The sequence below is a fragment of the Mastacembelus armatus genome, chromosome 23, assembly GCF_900324485.2.
Source record: "Mastacembelus armatus chromosome 23, fMasArm1.2, whole genome shotgun sequence".
NCBI classification, from domain to species: Eukaryota; Metazoa; Chordata; class Actinopteri; order Synbranchiformes; family Mastacembelidae; genus Mastacembelus; species Mastacembelus armatus.
The window spans coordinates 8,116,438-8,133,583 of record NC_046655.1 but is presented as its reverse complement, the minus strand read 5'-3'; the positions used below and the strand labels follow the sequence as shown (position 1 = coordinate 8,133,583).

The 17,146-nt window shown below is 37.2% G+C and overlaps 1 protein-coding gene across 3 annotated transcripts in view; it reads right to left on the bottom strand.

Annotated features, from left to right (window-relative positions):
• Positions 1-17,146, bottom strand: part of ccdc146 (coiled-coil domain containing 146) — a 57,381-nt gene that overhangs the window by 10,440 nt on the left and 29,795 nt on the right. For all 3 annotated transcript variants that reach the window (XM_026326367.2, XM_026326366.1, XM_026326368.2), the window contains 16 exons: positions 15,428-15,510; positions 14,880-15,095; positions 12,382-12,439; positions 11,110-11,192; positions 10,810-10,903; positions 10,599-10,672; positions 9,556-9,783; positions 9,323-9,412; positions 8,898-8,994; positions 7,535-7,627; positions 6,960-7,127; positions 6,294-6,382; positions 5,181-5,345; positions 4,886-4,961; positions 4,550-4,698; positions 4,209-4,437 (listed from right to left, as the gene is read on the bottom strand). In XM_026326367.2, coding sequence (XP_026182152.1) covers positions 4,209-4,437; positions 4,550-4,698; positions 4,886-4,961; positions 5,181-5,345; positions 6,294-6,382; positions 6,960-7,127; positions 7,535-7,627; positions 8,898-8,994; positions 9,323-9,412; positions 9,556-9,783; positions 10,599-10,672; positions 10,810-10,903; positions 11,110-11,192; positions 12,382-12,439; positions 14,880-15,095; positions 15,428-15,510 — 1,992 coding nt within the window. The remainder of the gene's footprint in view (positions 1-4,208; positions 4,438-4,549; positions 4,699-4,885; positions 4,962-5,180; positions 5,346-6,293; positions 6,383-6,959; positions 7,128-7,534; positions 7,628-8,897; positions 8,995-9,322; positions 9,413-9,555; positions 9,784-10,598; positions 10,673-10,809; positions 10,904-11,109; positions 11,193-12,381; positions 12,440-14,879; positions 15,096-15,427; positions 15,511-17,146) is intronic.

The following is a 17,146-nucleotide window of genomic DNA, read 5'->3' as shown; positions in this document are numbered from 1 at the left end:
CAATCCTACAGAAGATCTTCTACAGTATATTATAACTTAACACTTACTTTACTGGCTTTACCATTTACCATTTCCATCTTTTTATTGGAGTTTCTGAGAATTAACAGCTATTTTGTATTTGTCTAGGCAGGAATTACAGTCCAGCTGATAGTCAGCCACAGTTAAAAAGCTTTGCTGCTAGACTTTTCAAGAGAGGGACAAAAATGGTCTATGTCGGTTGACAACATTCAGGCGCAAAAACTCCAATGTCAGATTTCTATTTAAAGCTAAATGTTTTAAGACTTAAAAGTTTAAATGAAATGAAAAAAAAAACAAAACAAAACAAAAAAAACACGTTCTATAGGAAATTCATGGAACTTAATGGTGGTTTGACAAAAAGATGTCATAGCTCTACTACTGTAACACTGACATGACTTCACTTATATCCCAGTTTTGCCTTAATTAGAAAGTAGAATAATCTAAGGCATTTAGGCAGCAGCTTTAGGAGAAGCCAGATTTACATAAGAGGTGAGATGTTAAATTGCTTTAATCTCGCAAATACAATTTCAACACACCCGATATTTATCAAGACATGAATTATGGTGGGTTTCCCCATGGTACTGAGTTTCAGAGAGGTTGGACAAAGATTTAAAAGAGGAAAAGATAAACAATATGACTCACCACCATAGGGACAGTGCCGTATGTCATCAGCCACACCCTGTTCTTACATCGCTGAGTGGGTGCATGTACTATAAATACACCTGTCTGTATGTTTCATATTGTGTGTTAACATGACTACAGTATAACAGAAGTACAGCTGGTCATTAGAGAATTTTGATGTAGCTGCGAGGGTATTATCACAACACAGTGTGCACGCTGATAGGTGTGCACCTGTATGCATGTTTTAGATGTTGATGTGCCAGCAACTCATAAACAAGCAGTAAATTCAAAATCAAACATCAACCTCTGTTTATTTTGCAGCAATTAAAATTCCTCAGAGCAAAGTTCAATATACTTTGAGGCTTTCCCTCAAAGTATATTGAACTTCAATAGTCTCACAGATGGCCCGATCTATCATTGTCAAAATTTCCCATCAAAGGGAGGGGGGTCCGTCTGCAATGAACAGATAAACTGGTTACAGATGAATACAAATACACAATATATATGATAAATCGACAGTAGGGCAGTTGCAGGGAGATTGAATTCGCATACAGAATGAATTCGCAGGGCGACTGAATTGAGCTGGCAAGCTTCCTGCTATAGGAGAGACCCCCGTGATTCACTTTTTGTACCCATGGGAGATAGATAGCTGCACAAGTAAAAACAGAGATTTAAAAAATGATTTGCTATTTACACGCAGACAAGAGAGCGATATATGACTGGATGGATGAACAGACACATGAACTGATACACTAATGAGTTAGTAATTGTTCCAGGAACTGTATGTGTAGGACCTCAAGAATCCACAGCCATGTTAGCAGCTGTGATGCTGTATACAGTGAAGCTCTTAGTTACATGGCAATGTTAGCAGAGCTCTTAAAATTCGCCACCAGTGTGACCTGTGCTATGACCCGATCATGCTAGCAAGCAAAACTGTACTTACCAGACTCTGTAATGCCGACACCAAAGCATCTGAGAAATGACAAATTTTCTAAAAAGCAGCTGCAGCTGAGTCTATAATCACAAGTGGCACTGCACTCAGTCTCAGGACGCCTGCCAGAAGCTTGTAAAGGCAAAGGATAAGTTCATCACCAATAAGAAGACAGATTTATATGCATAACCATGACACCACCTCAAATAATATATAGACTACATTGAAGGGTAGGACACATTCTCTTACCACTGACGGATGGACTTTGCTTAGATCAGCCCAATTTAGTTGGAATGATGTCTCTGAGCAAGCCTTTCAGAGTTTTTGAAGAACTGACAGCCCCATAACAAATTGATGTCTAGCATGTTGACTACCTTGGTTTAACTTAAAGTACAGCTAATCCAGATGAGAATGTCATTTTTATTTGGTCATGAACGAAAGGGCCAATTTCAAAATTTGACATGATTTTCCTGAATGTCTGTTTCAAAATTTACAGTAATCCATTTACTGTCAGATTTGTTTTTATGGTTTTTGAGATATTTTACTGGAAATCACAAATAGGAGCCTTTTCAGTTTGTGAATAATTATGTCATTATCAGGAACTAAAATGAAGTTTTGTCTATTCAAAAGTTAGAGATATTTCAATCTGGACCAAAGTGGTGGACCAATCGACCAAAGGGCGTAGGTCTTCCTTAGTGTGGCTAAAAAAGGAGGAGCCAAACAGCAAAACACAAATGCAGCCAAAAAACAGAAAGGAAGACGGGCTGCAGAAAAATGTGGTGGTTGGAAGAAGAGATAGGCAAAGTTACTTCCAAACAAACCAAAACCTTAAGACTGCCTCTGGGGGACAATTAAAGAGGGGATGGTCAGAGGAAAGGAAGGAGGGAATGTGTAAAGGAACTACACAATGTGTGAGAAACGATGAAAGTGACAGAAAATAGATGGCATCATTGAGGCCTGTTGTAGCAAACCATAAACAGCAGAAGGAGTAAACAGATGGAGGAAAGGGAATGGGGCATTTTTCAAAAGAGCAGCACATGGTGAAGTCTGTTCCAACATTCATCCAAAAGAGCACAAGATTCAGATGAGATAACTCCAGCAGGTCCAGCAGCAAGTCAAAACCAGCCACTCTGATCCAGAGCAGCAACACACCCAATCCCATGACACAGCTACTGGCAGGGAAACTCACTGTGTGTGCGCTTCTATGTGTCTGTCACTCCCTATGCATTGCAAAGTTGTTTGAATATGTTTGTGTTTTTGTTATTCATCATGTTTGTCTTATTCTGGGTCTGTGAAACTTGTGCAGGGTTTGGCTGTTTGAGTTTGTCCCTCTTGGTTTAAATCTTCATTTTCTTTCTGCATGTCTGTTTGTAGAGTATAGTTAGCAAAAACTCTGTTTCTGGCTTTGTTCAACCTTCTGGGGACGTGCGACTACAGTCAGTTCACAAAATGAAGTGAGAATCAGCTCTGAAAATGAGGCTATAAATTGAACACATTTGATGAGTGATCAAAGGCAGCCTACAGATGTACAGTAATGGTGTATGAACTAAAAAGAAGAGACAATATTAATAAAGACAATACACTGCTACAAATACACAATTCTTCTAAAAGCCTTTGTCTTAGCTGGAAAAGTGAAAGATGTTTGTATATGCTCACAGAGGTTTCATTTTGAGTCTACAGAGAAGAGACAGTATATTCACTAGAACAATTCAATATGAGCTATTTTAACTATTGTTTTTTGACACTGTGTAACTGATCAGTCTTTGGAGTTCCCCTGACTTGACAAAGATATGCATAAAATTCAACAATAGTTTGCAGTGCACTAGACACACACAACTCACATGTACACATAGTCACGTACTTCCTAAGATCCTTCAAGCATTCACACTGATATCACACAACTCACATAAATGTCTAAAATCATTGCTTTTTACAAGGAAAGACAAGAACACACATCTCTATCTGGACAATGGCCTGAGGCAGGGTGCTGGATAAGTTTCTCTGGCTGTAAGATATGGACAAGCATACAAACACATACACACTGAATTTGCCAGATGATTCCAAGGAAAAGTTTACAGAAACATGATCCACCCTCTTAGTGCAAATCACGTGACTACACTGGGAAGCTCTAATTGAAACCAAGGATCTAAGTCAGACCCTTTTGCTGTCATACTGAGATTGGACATTGGGAAAATGTGGAGCGCAATATACTATAGGTATAAGCATACTATAGCAGTATATTAACCTTTCATTGGTACAGTGCACCTTTGCTGTAACTTTCAATAATTGGGCACTAGGCTCTATTCTCAGCAGATAGATAAACCTAAAACACAAAAACTCAGTTCTCATTGCCAAGGAATGAAAAGTTTGGGCATCATCACTGTTTACTGAAGAGAACACACAACTTACACTAACTCTAAGCCTCTCAAGTGAGCCTCACTTTTCCACCCATACTTGAGTATTTACTTTGCAGGTGTAAAAGTAGTGATCTCACTGCAGACTTTATTTTTAAGAAACAAATGGTAGGCAATGATGAAACTACAGGAGGAACATTACTTCTTAATCTTTGGCTGTGTATTAGCTGATGTCTGTGTAAGGATGTAAGGTTTATGTCAATAAACACCCATTTTTTTCCTACCTCTATCTGCAACATGGTGATTTCTTCCTCCAACTTTCGCTTGAGGGCCACCTCCTGTTTCTTCAGGTCTAATTGCCTCTTCACCTCGTTAATGTCTAACTGTAAGTCTCTCATTTCTTTCTCCAGTGTGTCCAATGCCATGTTGCCCTTAATAATGGCTGCCTCTTGGATGTTTATCTTCTCATAGTAGTTGAACAACACCTCCTCATGTTCCAGCAGTTGAATACCACTGTGTTTGATACACACAAATAGTTCAAGGCACAAACATTATTTTACAGGTGTAGCTATATCCTCTAATTGAATGCAGGCAATGTTGTGTAAACTTTAAAATGTGAATGTACAGAAAATTGCGGCGCTGTGTGGCAGTTTCCTGATTCTTGTTTACTTCCAGAAGTGCCTGCTCCAGGAGGCTGATCGTTTGTGTGAGTTTCATCAACTCCAGTTTGTTGTCCTCGTACTGCTGACAGATCTGACGATGTTTCCACCCAACCTAGAAAATGTTCAGTAAAAAAAAAAAAAAACAAGCAATATATATTTTTAGACCTATAAATGGGCAGCGAGTGTAGATGCAGAAATACTTTTAGACTTTATCTCTGTACTTAAACTGTTAAATTTGTGACACTTCCAGCATGTTTGACTAGTCTTATCTCTGTTTTTATGTGTATGTATATCTGTACCTTGCAGATGTCACTCTGTAGTTTGTCTTTCATTTTGGAGCTATTAGAAACCTTCACACGAGCCTTTGTGAGTGACCTGGATTAGACACAAACACACAAACAAAAAATGACTGTACCCAGTAATAGTTGTGCAGATATAATTTCAAGTACACACTCTAAATAAATTTCCATACTGCAATGCTATTATGCATATCTAAGCGTTTCTATTGTACAATAGTATTATTATACTGTAGCAATTAATCACATCACACACAAATAAGTATCAACCATCCCTCTACAAAACATGTGAACCCACCTGTCCTTGTTGACAGCAATGGTACGTTGGATCTCTGTCTCGTTTTCCAGGACCTTGACCTGCTCCATCAGCTCTCTTGTTGTTTGTGAGGCGATCTGCTTCAGCTTGACGTACTTATTCTTTTCTTCCATAACCATGTTGCACAGTTTACGATACTGTAGGGTTCTGAGGGAGAGAAATAGATTAGTACTGAACCGTTCTTTGATCTTCATTCCAAGATCTGGCTTCTATCAAGGCCAGTGTTTTTTTTGCCATTTTATCATTTATAGGTAGCTGTTTTTTTTTAAAATCATTTTGATTTTGTTAGCAAGTGGTAGCTGTAAAACAATCAAATTTATACTTTGCTTAGCAACTTGCTAGCTACTGAAAGATTTAATATGCATAGACATTGACAGCTGTCAACAGCTGACTTACTTTATAGCACTAATTAACACATTAATGCATTCATCACAAGTTAACATTGAATCAAAAAAGTGTTAAGACAAAAGTGGTATGACATTTCATTAAAATTCAATTCATCATTTGAGACATAAGTTGTGAATAATGATGTTAAATATGGTTCTTATATTACACAATGAGGAGGAAAACACAACATGAAATATTGCAGGGTTTAAGTCAAGCACAAGCCCATCAGGCTGTAATCTGTGGTCATGACCTAATGAAATGTATTATAAAAATCTGCTGTTGCACTGGGTGATGCCAGATGCATAATTCTAAGTCTGATCACTGAAGTAAGACCAATTAGTAATTTATGTTTTCTACCCCAATGACATGTGCAGATGTCTGAATTAATTGTGAGTGCAGCTGTTACACAGATCAGAGAAGCAAAACAAATAGAATAACAATTCCTATATATGGTGTACATGTTGTACAGGCACTGTACATCATCTGACCCCAGATGCAGAAACATGATTTCAGTAATTTATATAGTGTAAAAAAAAGAGGGGGAAAGACAGAAACACAATGACAGAGACAGGGAATGGGGTGATTATGTTTCCCTTAATACTCCCATATAACAGCTTAATAGTTTCACTGTAAGTAAAATTTTTTTCGTGACCCACACCTTGCATTTAATGAAAGCAGGCTGACAATGAAAAGAGAAAATAGTGACACCTGCGCTGTAGCACAGCATTCAGCTTGTTCTGGTCCATGATGATCAGGTCTTTTTCTCGGAGCTCATACTGGATGTGCTGGTTCAGTTGCTGTGGATAGGTAAAACTACAACGTCATCAGTTCTGTGTGGGTGTGTTAAAGTGTGTGTGCATACACTGACAAACCTCAACCATCAATTGTATATGTGAGTGCACATTTTTCAGTATAGTAGCAGTTTCTCTTATGACATTTTGAATGCATAAAAAAAAAATGCATAAAAAAAAAACAATAAATAAATTAGCTGATCCAGCAGTCCTGATTTACTCTACAGAAGCTTAAGAGTTTTATGAGTTTACTGAATTAGTTTTGGAGCTGGTCATTGCTGACTTAGGTTTTCATTACTTATTAATTAAGCAGGAGATTCCATCATTCTCTTTGAATTCGTCATTTTTGGTTACTCTCCTGTCATACCAATATGAGAAGTGCCCAAAATATAAACCCGCTCTAGCTCCTATAAAAGTATATTTCAAACATTTATACAGTATTTACTATCTACTGTATCAGTGTCTGGATATGATATAAAATGCACAAATGATGTCAATAGACACACATGGGCCTTTACGTGTATGCAACTATGCCATTGTTTGCATGTGCGTGACTGTGTGTGTGTCTATCTTTGTGTTGCACCTCAGCTCTGAGCAGTTCACGATGTTTCTGGCCCCTCTCCTCTGCTTTGATCTGTGTCAGACATCTGAGGTTATGGAGTTCTTCTCTGAGGTAGTTTGACTCCCTCAGCAGCTCCTGAATCATCCCATACTGCTGCTTCTTCTGACTTTCTTCTTCAGCCACTGAAAGCTGGTAGGGAACACATTTTAGGATGTTTTTAAACACTCTCATGACTGTATTTGGATGAAACTGAAGGGATACTGACAGAAGTATACTGTTTATCCTGACTTGTGACACATGGTAGGATGAGAAAAGTCCTATATGAAATCTCATTTTGTCTTCTAACGCTGAAGGTAAAAACTACAAAATGGAAAATGCCAAAAGAACTTAAACTGTTAAAGAGAGTCAAAATGCAGTTGCAAGTGAGAAGAGGTGAAAATGCTCTGAGACTGCGATATGGTATCTATCACAGCTTTAACAAAAAATGAAATTACAGGCTCCTCACAGGCAGACTTGTTGGAAGGCTACAGCAGTAGATTGCATTACATTTTACAGTCGCTAGTGATATTATCTCCACCCACGCACATTGTTCCCACCTGCTTTTCAAAGCTGACTTTAAGAGCGTCAACTTCTTTCTGAAGCTCCATCCTCTGCTGAATACTGGCCTCTCTTTTAGGAAGAGCATCTAACTGGAAATTCAAAATTAAAGGTCTGGTCAGATTTTCAGTGGACAAAGATCTTACATTTACTACAGTCCCTCATGAACATTAGAAAGAAAGGGCAGCAAATTGCATTACATATATTATATTTTCCAGATTGTAGCACATTAGACTCTATATAAAGAAGAAAAGTCCAGTGAGGATTGAGTGCAAAGCTTATTAAACTTCATATCAAATGAAGTCAATGGATATTTCCATATTAAACATTGATTGCAAAATTAATTAATACTATATATCAGAGATTCCCTGAGGCCTCTCTAACAGCTCTTGGATCCAGTGACACAAAGTGTTCACTGAAACCAATAAAAAATGCTTCAGGCATTGAGACTGCCCCTCTCTGCAGGGCTGCCAGGCCTTGTGTTCATTGGTATGAGCTGCACTGCAATGTATTTAAAACTTGTTAAAAAATACATCAAGTTTTAAAAGTTTTTTAAAAAAAGACAATGCAATAACACAATTTTACTTTTTCAGCTACAGTAAATGCATAAAGTATTAAATAATATTATTTGTGTAGAGTTTAGAACATAATACTGTGAAAATATTAAACTCATTAATTCCATCCTATTTGGTTTAAATGAAATGCATGCTGATTTAAATGAAATGCAGGCTGTTGTTCTCACTGAAATAGCCTTTCACAATCAAATTTACAAAGAGTAATTGTTGATATGTGAGTTGTTACTGATCAGAGGTAATGAATGAATCCTATTGTATGATTGCTTTGCTTTTAATATTTCCTAAGTGTGTGAATTCTCTGAGGTGCCATAGTGACTTCCTTTTTATATTGTTTTGTGCTTGTGAGATGTGCTGACATATTTCCAGAGACTCCTGTTCACTTTTTCTTTCTTTATGAAAACGGCACATCAGTAAAATAACAGGAAGCGTGAAGGAAAATAAATGTTTCTGGCGTAATGCAGATTAACGATTTAATGGGCTGATTACTGGAATCATGACATTTACCCTCAGCATGTTCCCACACCTGTGTTAAAGCATGGAAAACTTTCCTAACGTACTGACAGATCCTCTAATAAAAGTAAAAAAACACTCCTCACATTGATAAATGTGAGCTATATTTTTTATCTTGGTAAAATTGGTGCAATTGTGTAGATTTACACTGTGTATTACCTAAACGTATAATAAAAGTGGCTAGATGCAAAAATGCAAGACAACTTAACACCCAAACTGCTACAAATCTGCACAGTTGTTTTAATGTACACAACAAAAGTAAAAATCAACTAGTCACCTGTGCCTGTAACGCACTGTATATAGATTGGGTATGTCCTAGTTGTTCGGTAGCCATGGTCAATGCATGCTCCATCCTCTTGAGGGCTTGCATTTGCCTGAAGAGAAGCACATTTATCATAAGGTTATGACTTCTTCACTTTTCAGCTGAAATACATGTCAGATTTGAAGGATTTTCAACTGTGTTCAACTGTGTTCGAAAAACCAAATTTAACCTAAAAAAAAAAAAAAAATCCAGCAACAGTAATGATGTACAAGTGTTAATAGTTAACGTATAAAGATACGTTATAGAAGGTTTGACTGAATGTCAAAACCTTTCTATACAATAATGTATAAAAAGTAATTGTAAACATCAACAGTGTCATTATTGATAACTGAAGACTTGTTTGCATGTGCGATGGAGGTCAGTTTGACATCATTCTGTACCTATTCTTTTCTCTGAGCTGCACACATTGTCTCTCAAACAGGTGCTTTCTGTCAAACATGATGTTCTGCAACTTCATTTCCAGGATACCTCTGGTGAGGAAAAAGAATGACGTCAAAACAAAAACATTTCCCACAACTATAAAACTCCAAATCATATTTGGATCAGCATACTAACTTAATAAATGCCCAAACCTGAGTTTCTATTTTCGACTGTACCTATCACTGGTTTGTACCTGTTGCCCATGAATTCAGCCTCTTGCTCTCTGTTGACCTCTTGCTCTTTCAGCAGCTGTCTGCACTCTTTCTGACTGGCCTCTACTTGGGCCTGGAGTCTCTCCAGCTCCTCCATCACCTCCTTTTTTTTCATAGTGAGGGAGTGGTTATTCTCTTCCACCTCCTTCACCTGTTGCGCCACTTCTAAAAACTCTGAATTTAGTGCTTCTATTGCCTTCACTGCAGCTCTAAAGTAAAGATACAAAGAACAGGTGTGAGTCTAAAACCAAGAGAAAAGTATCTTTTAATCTGCAAGACTGCATACATTACGAAATAAGCGCATGTGCAGTACCACTCAGCTTTGTGAATTTGAAATGATGGAGTTGTAGCTCACATGGCTCATGCACACGGTTCCCCTGCGTCACTTGCAAGCAAAATATTAATTTGAGATAAACATGAAAGACACTGCAGTAAAGCTACAAGTAGAACTATTCTCTGGTGATACAGGGGTATTTGACGGCAGCTGCACTTCAATATGAAATTAATGATGCCTGATGCACATGGTTGTCAATTTCATTAAATGAGAAAGACTGGCACCTTCAAATTCTTAAAAATAATCTGGCAGTTGCTACAAATAGTACCTCATTTTTCACTTTATTTAAAATAAAATATGCCTTTTCGCACAGCTACAAAGTCTCCTGTACATCAAAAGGAGTAGTTATATCGCAGCGAGAACTGGAAAATAATGTTCTTTGCAGGGAAAAGAGAATAAAGAAACTGATATTCAAATTCAGTTTCTTATGTTACATATTAGGTCCAATCAAACATTTATACTGAACAGAATTAGTGCTCTTTGCATTATGAAATATACCATATAATATTTCACATGTAATTCACCTACATCCAGTTCCTTTATGTACTAGATTAAGGGGAAGAAAAAGATTACAGAGGGATTGTTCAATCAAATGTCTTTTCTTCTAAGTGTTGTCTCACCAAAACACCCAAACTAGCTCATTTTTATTCCTGGTGTTTGAAAGAATGTTGAGGGTTTAAACATACTTACTCCCTCTTAGAGTGTTTCCTCTGAGTCTCCTTTAAAATCTGGTCAGGTATGCTGATGAGATGGGCTTTCTCAGCCTTGCAACACACAGACACGTATACGCACACACACACACAAAGAAAAACAAACAAACAAAAAAAAAAAACTGATGATTTCTTTTTCTATTGATGGCGTGCTGTTGGCTATGCCCACTGACACACACATACACACAGACCTCTTTGAGCTTTATGATCTCCTTCTGGTCCTCCAGCTCTTTTTGTTCTTTCAATATCTGCATTTCATGGGTTTCCACATCTTCCATCAGACTTCTACAGGGAGTAAAAGATACACAAGTATATTAATCTTACTTAAAAAAAAAAGGTAAAATTAATGACACTTAAATGAGTCAGCAGCTGCTTTTTGTATTCAACAGAACTCAGAAAATGAAAAGACAAAACAGTGTAATGAAAGTCTGGAAACCACCATCAACTGGACAAATTCCATAGTAATAATTACAAGCTTAGTAATGAAATACCTGACTTCTAATTGTCTGTGAGCCACATCTTCCCTCAGAGCCTCACATTTCTCCTGCAGGGCTTTTGTTCTGCTCTCTAGTTCCTAGAGAACCCATCAACAATATGAACATTAGATCACAAATCAAGAGTTTCATTAAAATGATGATTCCATGAAACCCTAAATAATAATCAAATGCCACTAACCAGCTGTTAGTAATTCAACTTGATAAATGTCATGTACATTAAAGCTGGTTTGTGTTTTTTCTCTGCTATGCATACTATGTAAACTCTAAACAACTAAAATATGTATGTGAGGCCTCTTTGATAACACATTGTTAATCATTGACATACTGACAAGTATGTGGATGTTTAAGTGCGACAAACAGAGAAGAATGCACACTCCCTCTTGAGCGTGTGAATGGTTCATTAGAATTAATATCACACTTGGTGTTGTTGGTCCAACATGGCACACATTGTTTCAAAAACAATGGAGGAAGGACTCACAATAGGCCATCTTACACACACGCCCTATTATTAAAAGAATAAATTGCCCAAACTGTTCTGGTAAAGGCGGCAGCTTTGTCTTCTGTTGGGTATTTTCATATTATTTGAACAAAGACATGCAATGCTTTTTGAGAACTGCGAGTGTCGTGGTGTGGTATGTGTAGTAAAAATGCTTGTTTGCTCAGTGCTGCATCTTGATCATTTATGCTGTGCAGCTGAAATGCTGCAACTGTTTTACTGCAATACTGGCTCTTTTTAACAGTAGCAAAATGACATTGGTCAGTGATTCTGCTACTATTTTGCTGATGTAAATTTTCTATTTAGAGCTCACTTTTAATGATTACCTCTCAAGCAGGTCATCAAGGACACATCCCATGAACATTTGCTTATTATTAAATTTGCTTATTGCTTATTATGGCCAGTGGATTACTTTAAAATACTACCAGCAACTGCCAAGTAGCCACTGCTTGCTCTGTCTGTAAATTTACATTTTTGTCATACATTTTTGAAACTACCAACTTAAGTTTCGTGATTAAACAAAAGTTTAAATCCTACCTTAACTGTAACAGGGATTTAAAGTAATTCAACTTGTATGCCATCCTTTTTTCTGAATGGAAAATTGGAATATAAAATGTTTTAGCTGCACATTATTTAAACAGGCCAAAAAGAGCCAGTGGCAAGTCTTCATGTTTAGGGATTAAGCTGGTATAGAGGTTTAAAGTAAAACTTATGAAGACATAATCCGTGCCTCTGAAACTAGCACCTGGATGGTGCAATGAAGAACTTACAGCAGGTTTCGGCTGAGTCTCATTCTCTTTCTCCAGATACTGCTTCTCTTCCCAGAGACTGCATAGAGGTGAGGTAAGATGAGGTGATTAGAACAGAGCAGAACAGCAGAGCAGAGAAGAGTGAATGTGAAAAAGAAAAAACACTAATGAGTTATTAAAAGAAAGAACTTGTTTCAGTTCCTAGTTCAGTTGAAAGAGGAATGCATCAACAGGAACCTAATCTTTTTAAAAAAACAGTAGTCACTCCGGCTAAATGCAAATGAAACATCATTTGTATAATTTTTTTTTTATCTCCCTATGGCAGACACTTTTTGAGCAGTTGATTAAAGGTTTCTGAAATAATTTCAAATCAGCTCAATCACTGTGAAAACCCTTACAATAGCACATAGTGAAGAGCTGCACATTTCACAGAGTAAATGATATTAATCTTTCTGACACATTGATATATTGGAAAAGTGCATGAGAAAACTGCATAAATGCTAAAATATGTGACTGGAAAAAGTGCTGAATTCCTGGGTATCTGTTTGGCTAAAGATGAAGGAAAAAAACATTTTAAAAGGCATATAGTATTTGTATGGTGAGCATCTGCTTGTAATGTGTAGACTGCAAGCCATGTGGACTAGAGAAGAAGGGAGAAGAACAGAAAAGTCTAGCAGAGGGGAGGAGATTAGACTGGAAGGGATGCAAAAAAAAAAAAGACGAGGAGAATCTGAGAGGATGAAAAGGAAAAGAGACTGCCACGAATAATGTGCACACTCTGTGTCTAAAACTATCTATTACTGCATCCTCAGAGAATGCTCTTTAAGTGGTTTTCATTTTATATTTCAGTTACAGCTGGTCCTAAAACTCTGCCTCTCTTTGCAGAACACACAAACAAAGAGAAGCAAATCACTGTATCCTACAGATAATATCTTTACACTACAATGACAGGTTTATGTGATGTGAGTAGTTTAATGTTGCTGAGGCAATCCAGGGTCAAAAGTAATGAAAGAGAGATAAGAAGCAAGATCTACGATTATGCTGTTGGATAAATAAGGGGTATTTGGAATATTTGAGAGTAATTTACTTTCTTCCTTTCTTTTTCTGACTTTCTAGGGTATACTTGTAATCTGAACTAAAACAATTATCAGCTAAAAATAGTAATTTCCTTAAAGCTTATATTAATTTGGAGCTTTGAACCATCTATGATACTTTCACACTCTTCATATTTTCACCATGGACCTTCCTTTATACTTGAAGCCATTGCATTTTTTATACTTTCATATTATTTCATTCATTATTTCATATTATTATTTTCCATTTCTGTAGGTGTGTCCGACCCTTTGGAGATGCTGATGGTTGTGTTGAGTTATTTTGGGGAAGGAAGAGAGAAACTTGCAACACAAAAAGAGAAGAATTGGCTGTGATGAGAAAACTGACTCATGGGAGTGGAAGGAAAGGATTAGAGGAGAGGAAAGAACTACAGGACTAACATCAAAAAACTAATCAGCACAGAGAGAGCAGAGACAAGAAATGTAATGTGTTTACATTATAACGGGAGCAAACACAACAATCCAGTTTTTGTGTACATGAACTTTCCCCCATGTTAGCCAATGATAATAAATGATGCCTTCACCCCTAAAAGTTATTGAAGTATTTATTCCAATTGCTGGGAACAGTTTCACTGGTACAGAAAAATGCTGATGGCCAAGCAGTACACGCAGTACTGTATCAGTACTGTGTCTTATACTCTTTCACTTTCACCTTCACCTCCCTCTAAAGTCAATAAAACTTGTGAAGATGCTGCCCTCATATAGCTCACCTCAGTGTTTGGTCCCTAGTTACTAAACTGTGACTGTGTGTGTGTGTGTGTGTGTGTGTGTGTGTGTGTGTGTGTGTGTATACTTGTATGGTTGTACAGTACGTTGTGAGGACCAGTTTGAGTTTTATACTTGTCAAGTGACATCACATACCTTCAAAGGTCTGTTTAAAGGTCAAGATCAGGGTTTAGGGTTGAGGTTAGAACCAAGTTTAAGTTTTCAGGTAGACATGCAGTTGTGATGACTAAAGTTAGGCTACCCCCCCTACTTTAATTAAAGCAATTAATTACTTTATTACTTTATTAATTACTTTATGAATTACTATTAATCAATATAATTTAAATAATCTTAAATTTAATAACTGCTGTACCAACTGAATTTCCCCTTGGGGATTAATAAAGTACTTCTTCTTCTTCTTTACCTAGTTTCACTTCAGTTTTGTCCTGACACTCTTCTGGGTTTTGGGCTCTTATAAGGGATGTCAAGAATACTTTGTGTGTGTGTGTACGTGTATGTGTTTATAACCTAGGCTACAGCCAAATTTAGGACTTCATGTCAAGTTTGAATAAAATGTCATTTTCATATGATTTATTTCACGTTTGATTCATAAACTACATGAAAATGAGACTTGTAGCATGCGTGACTGCAATAACAATGTGTGTACTCTGTGTATATACTGTACATGTGCATGCAGCTCACCACTTCAGTTGGTGTTGTGTCTTGTACTCTCTGTCCTCAGCAGCTTTCAGTTCGTTGTATGCCTGGAGGAGCTGTTGCCTCAGTTCACTGACCTCACTTTCAGGCTGCTCAGAGGTGCTCTGGTTTTCTGTTGTCTCCACCTCAGTTCGCAGCTTCTCCAGCTCAGCACGACACCTCTTTGCCTCTCCCAAAAGCTGGAGCTCAGAGTCCTGGGTACTGTAGGGTGAAAATTATTTCTTACGCACATATTATGTACTAACTGATGGTTACATTTACATTAACAGAATAAGGCTTTTTGCTCTTGTGGCTGGTGTCACAGATGCTAATTCCATTTTTTTCTACAGCACACAGTATAAGAACACAACTACATCTGATAAACAGTATTTTACCAAGAACACTTCAATTAATGCATTCTGGCTGAAGCTAAAAATGAACATGGGTTCCTACTTCCTTCTTAGTGCAGTACTCTGAGCATCTTTGCAGTCAAATATTTCTACAAAATATAACAAATATGATCTTGTTTCATCAGGGGCAACAGGAAAACATACCTCTTTAGAGTGTCCTGCAGTAGCGTGTAGCTGGCTTTCAGTTCAGCTACTTTGGTCTGGCTGATAATGCCCATTGAAAACAACTGGGGAACACCAAACAGTAGTATTACCAATAATAATGGTCATGAACAGAGAAATGTAAAGAAACTATGACTGGTGGCTGGGATTTATGTCATTTCACCTCAAGTTCCACTGTTTCAAAGCTTTTGCTCTTACCCAGACATGTCAGTATAAAAGCTAAGATATTAAGAGAATATCACATTCAGAGAAAATCTCTTGTTTCCATTCTTTCCATAAAGAATATTCAAAAAGGCAATATTGCTAGGGACTAAATATAATTCTGACCAGTAAGCGTTTCTTTTTCTAATACTGTTTGGTGACAAAATTAAGTTCCAGAAGTTGAAAACTAAATCACTAGAGACTCTAAAAGACTATTATGAAATCTATAGTCACAACTTTGAAAAATACTTTGCTTCTACTGTAGTAAACTCAAATTTTTTTTAAAGCTTTCAGTCCAAACTGGCCAACACAAAGTGGGATCAACCACAACAAAATTTGCAGATTTGTGGGGGCTTAACCCCAAGCTGGGCTCAATAAACCTTTATCATCACTGTCAGAACTTCCTATGTTAACCAGAAGAAAAGAAAAACAACCAACTATCTGCAATCTCAAAGGGAGAAGGAAAAACACTGTAAAAAACAAAACATAATAAGATTAAAAAAGGTTCCATTAGCTCTGAATGATTTTGAATGGTTGAGAAAAGATACACAGCTGCAAAAACAAAACAAAAGAGAGAAAGAGAAAGATATCAGGTCAACTGGAATGAAAAAAAAAAAGGGAAAATGATCTGTAACAGTAGTTAAATTTCTCTCTTTGGTGAGGTAGTTCTGAGAGTGTAACAGTGATAGAAACAGAGGACAGGTGTTGTTTCCCTCTTATCTTCAGAGGCAGGTTGGTAGAGCAGGGAGTAATGAGGGACAACCTTGTCTGTATCAAAGAGCTGCAAGACTGAGGATATCTCAGGCCGGACTGTGTAGCAGGTAATCTAACGGCAACAAACACACAGAAATACTGATTATATATATACACCCACACACACACACACACACACACACACACACAGACTGATATTTTGCCACAAATTCAAACAGGGAGAGCCGATTATGTTTTTAGACTGATTCCATTATATTGTTTATCTGGCTATTGTCAAATGTGCTCGCCACATTCCAAGGGCTGACAGCACAGAGATATGAAGGTTGTGAATGATGTAAATTTGGTCTTGTGTTAATATAATTTATCTGGATGTTTTTCAGTCAGTTTCCATTAGCAGTTACCCAAGGTCACACCACTGTAAAGAAAAACACATCACTACATTACATGATCAGCATTTAAAATATTCTAAGTATAGTAACATTTTCCACCCTTACATTTTGAAATGTTAAGTGAGTCATCTGGTTCTAACTGATCTTTTAAACTACAAGTTTAGTCATGTAATCTAATCGTAAGTCCTAAATATTTCCCCATAATTTTTTAGGAAAATGATGGGAACACATGGGAAGAAGTCAGCGTCGTGTTTTTCAGCAGCACAGATGACAAACCAGTGAAGCGACTTGGCATTTATCCGAGCAGCCTGAAGCAGTTTCAGGCTCCCTGTCTATACTACTGAAGATAAGTCTTGGCACTACAGTTGGAGTACTGGAGGCTTTTATGGGATAGTGG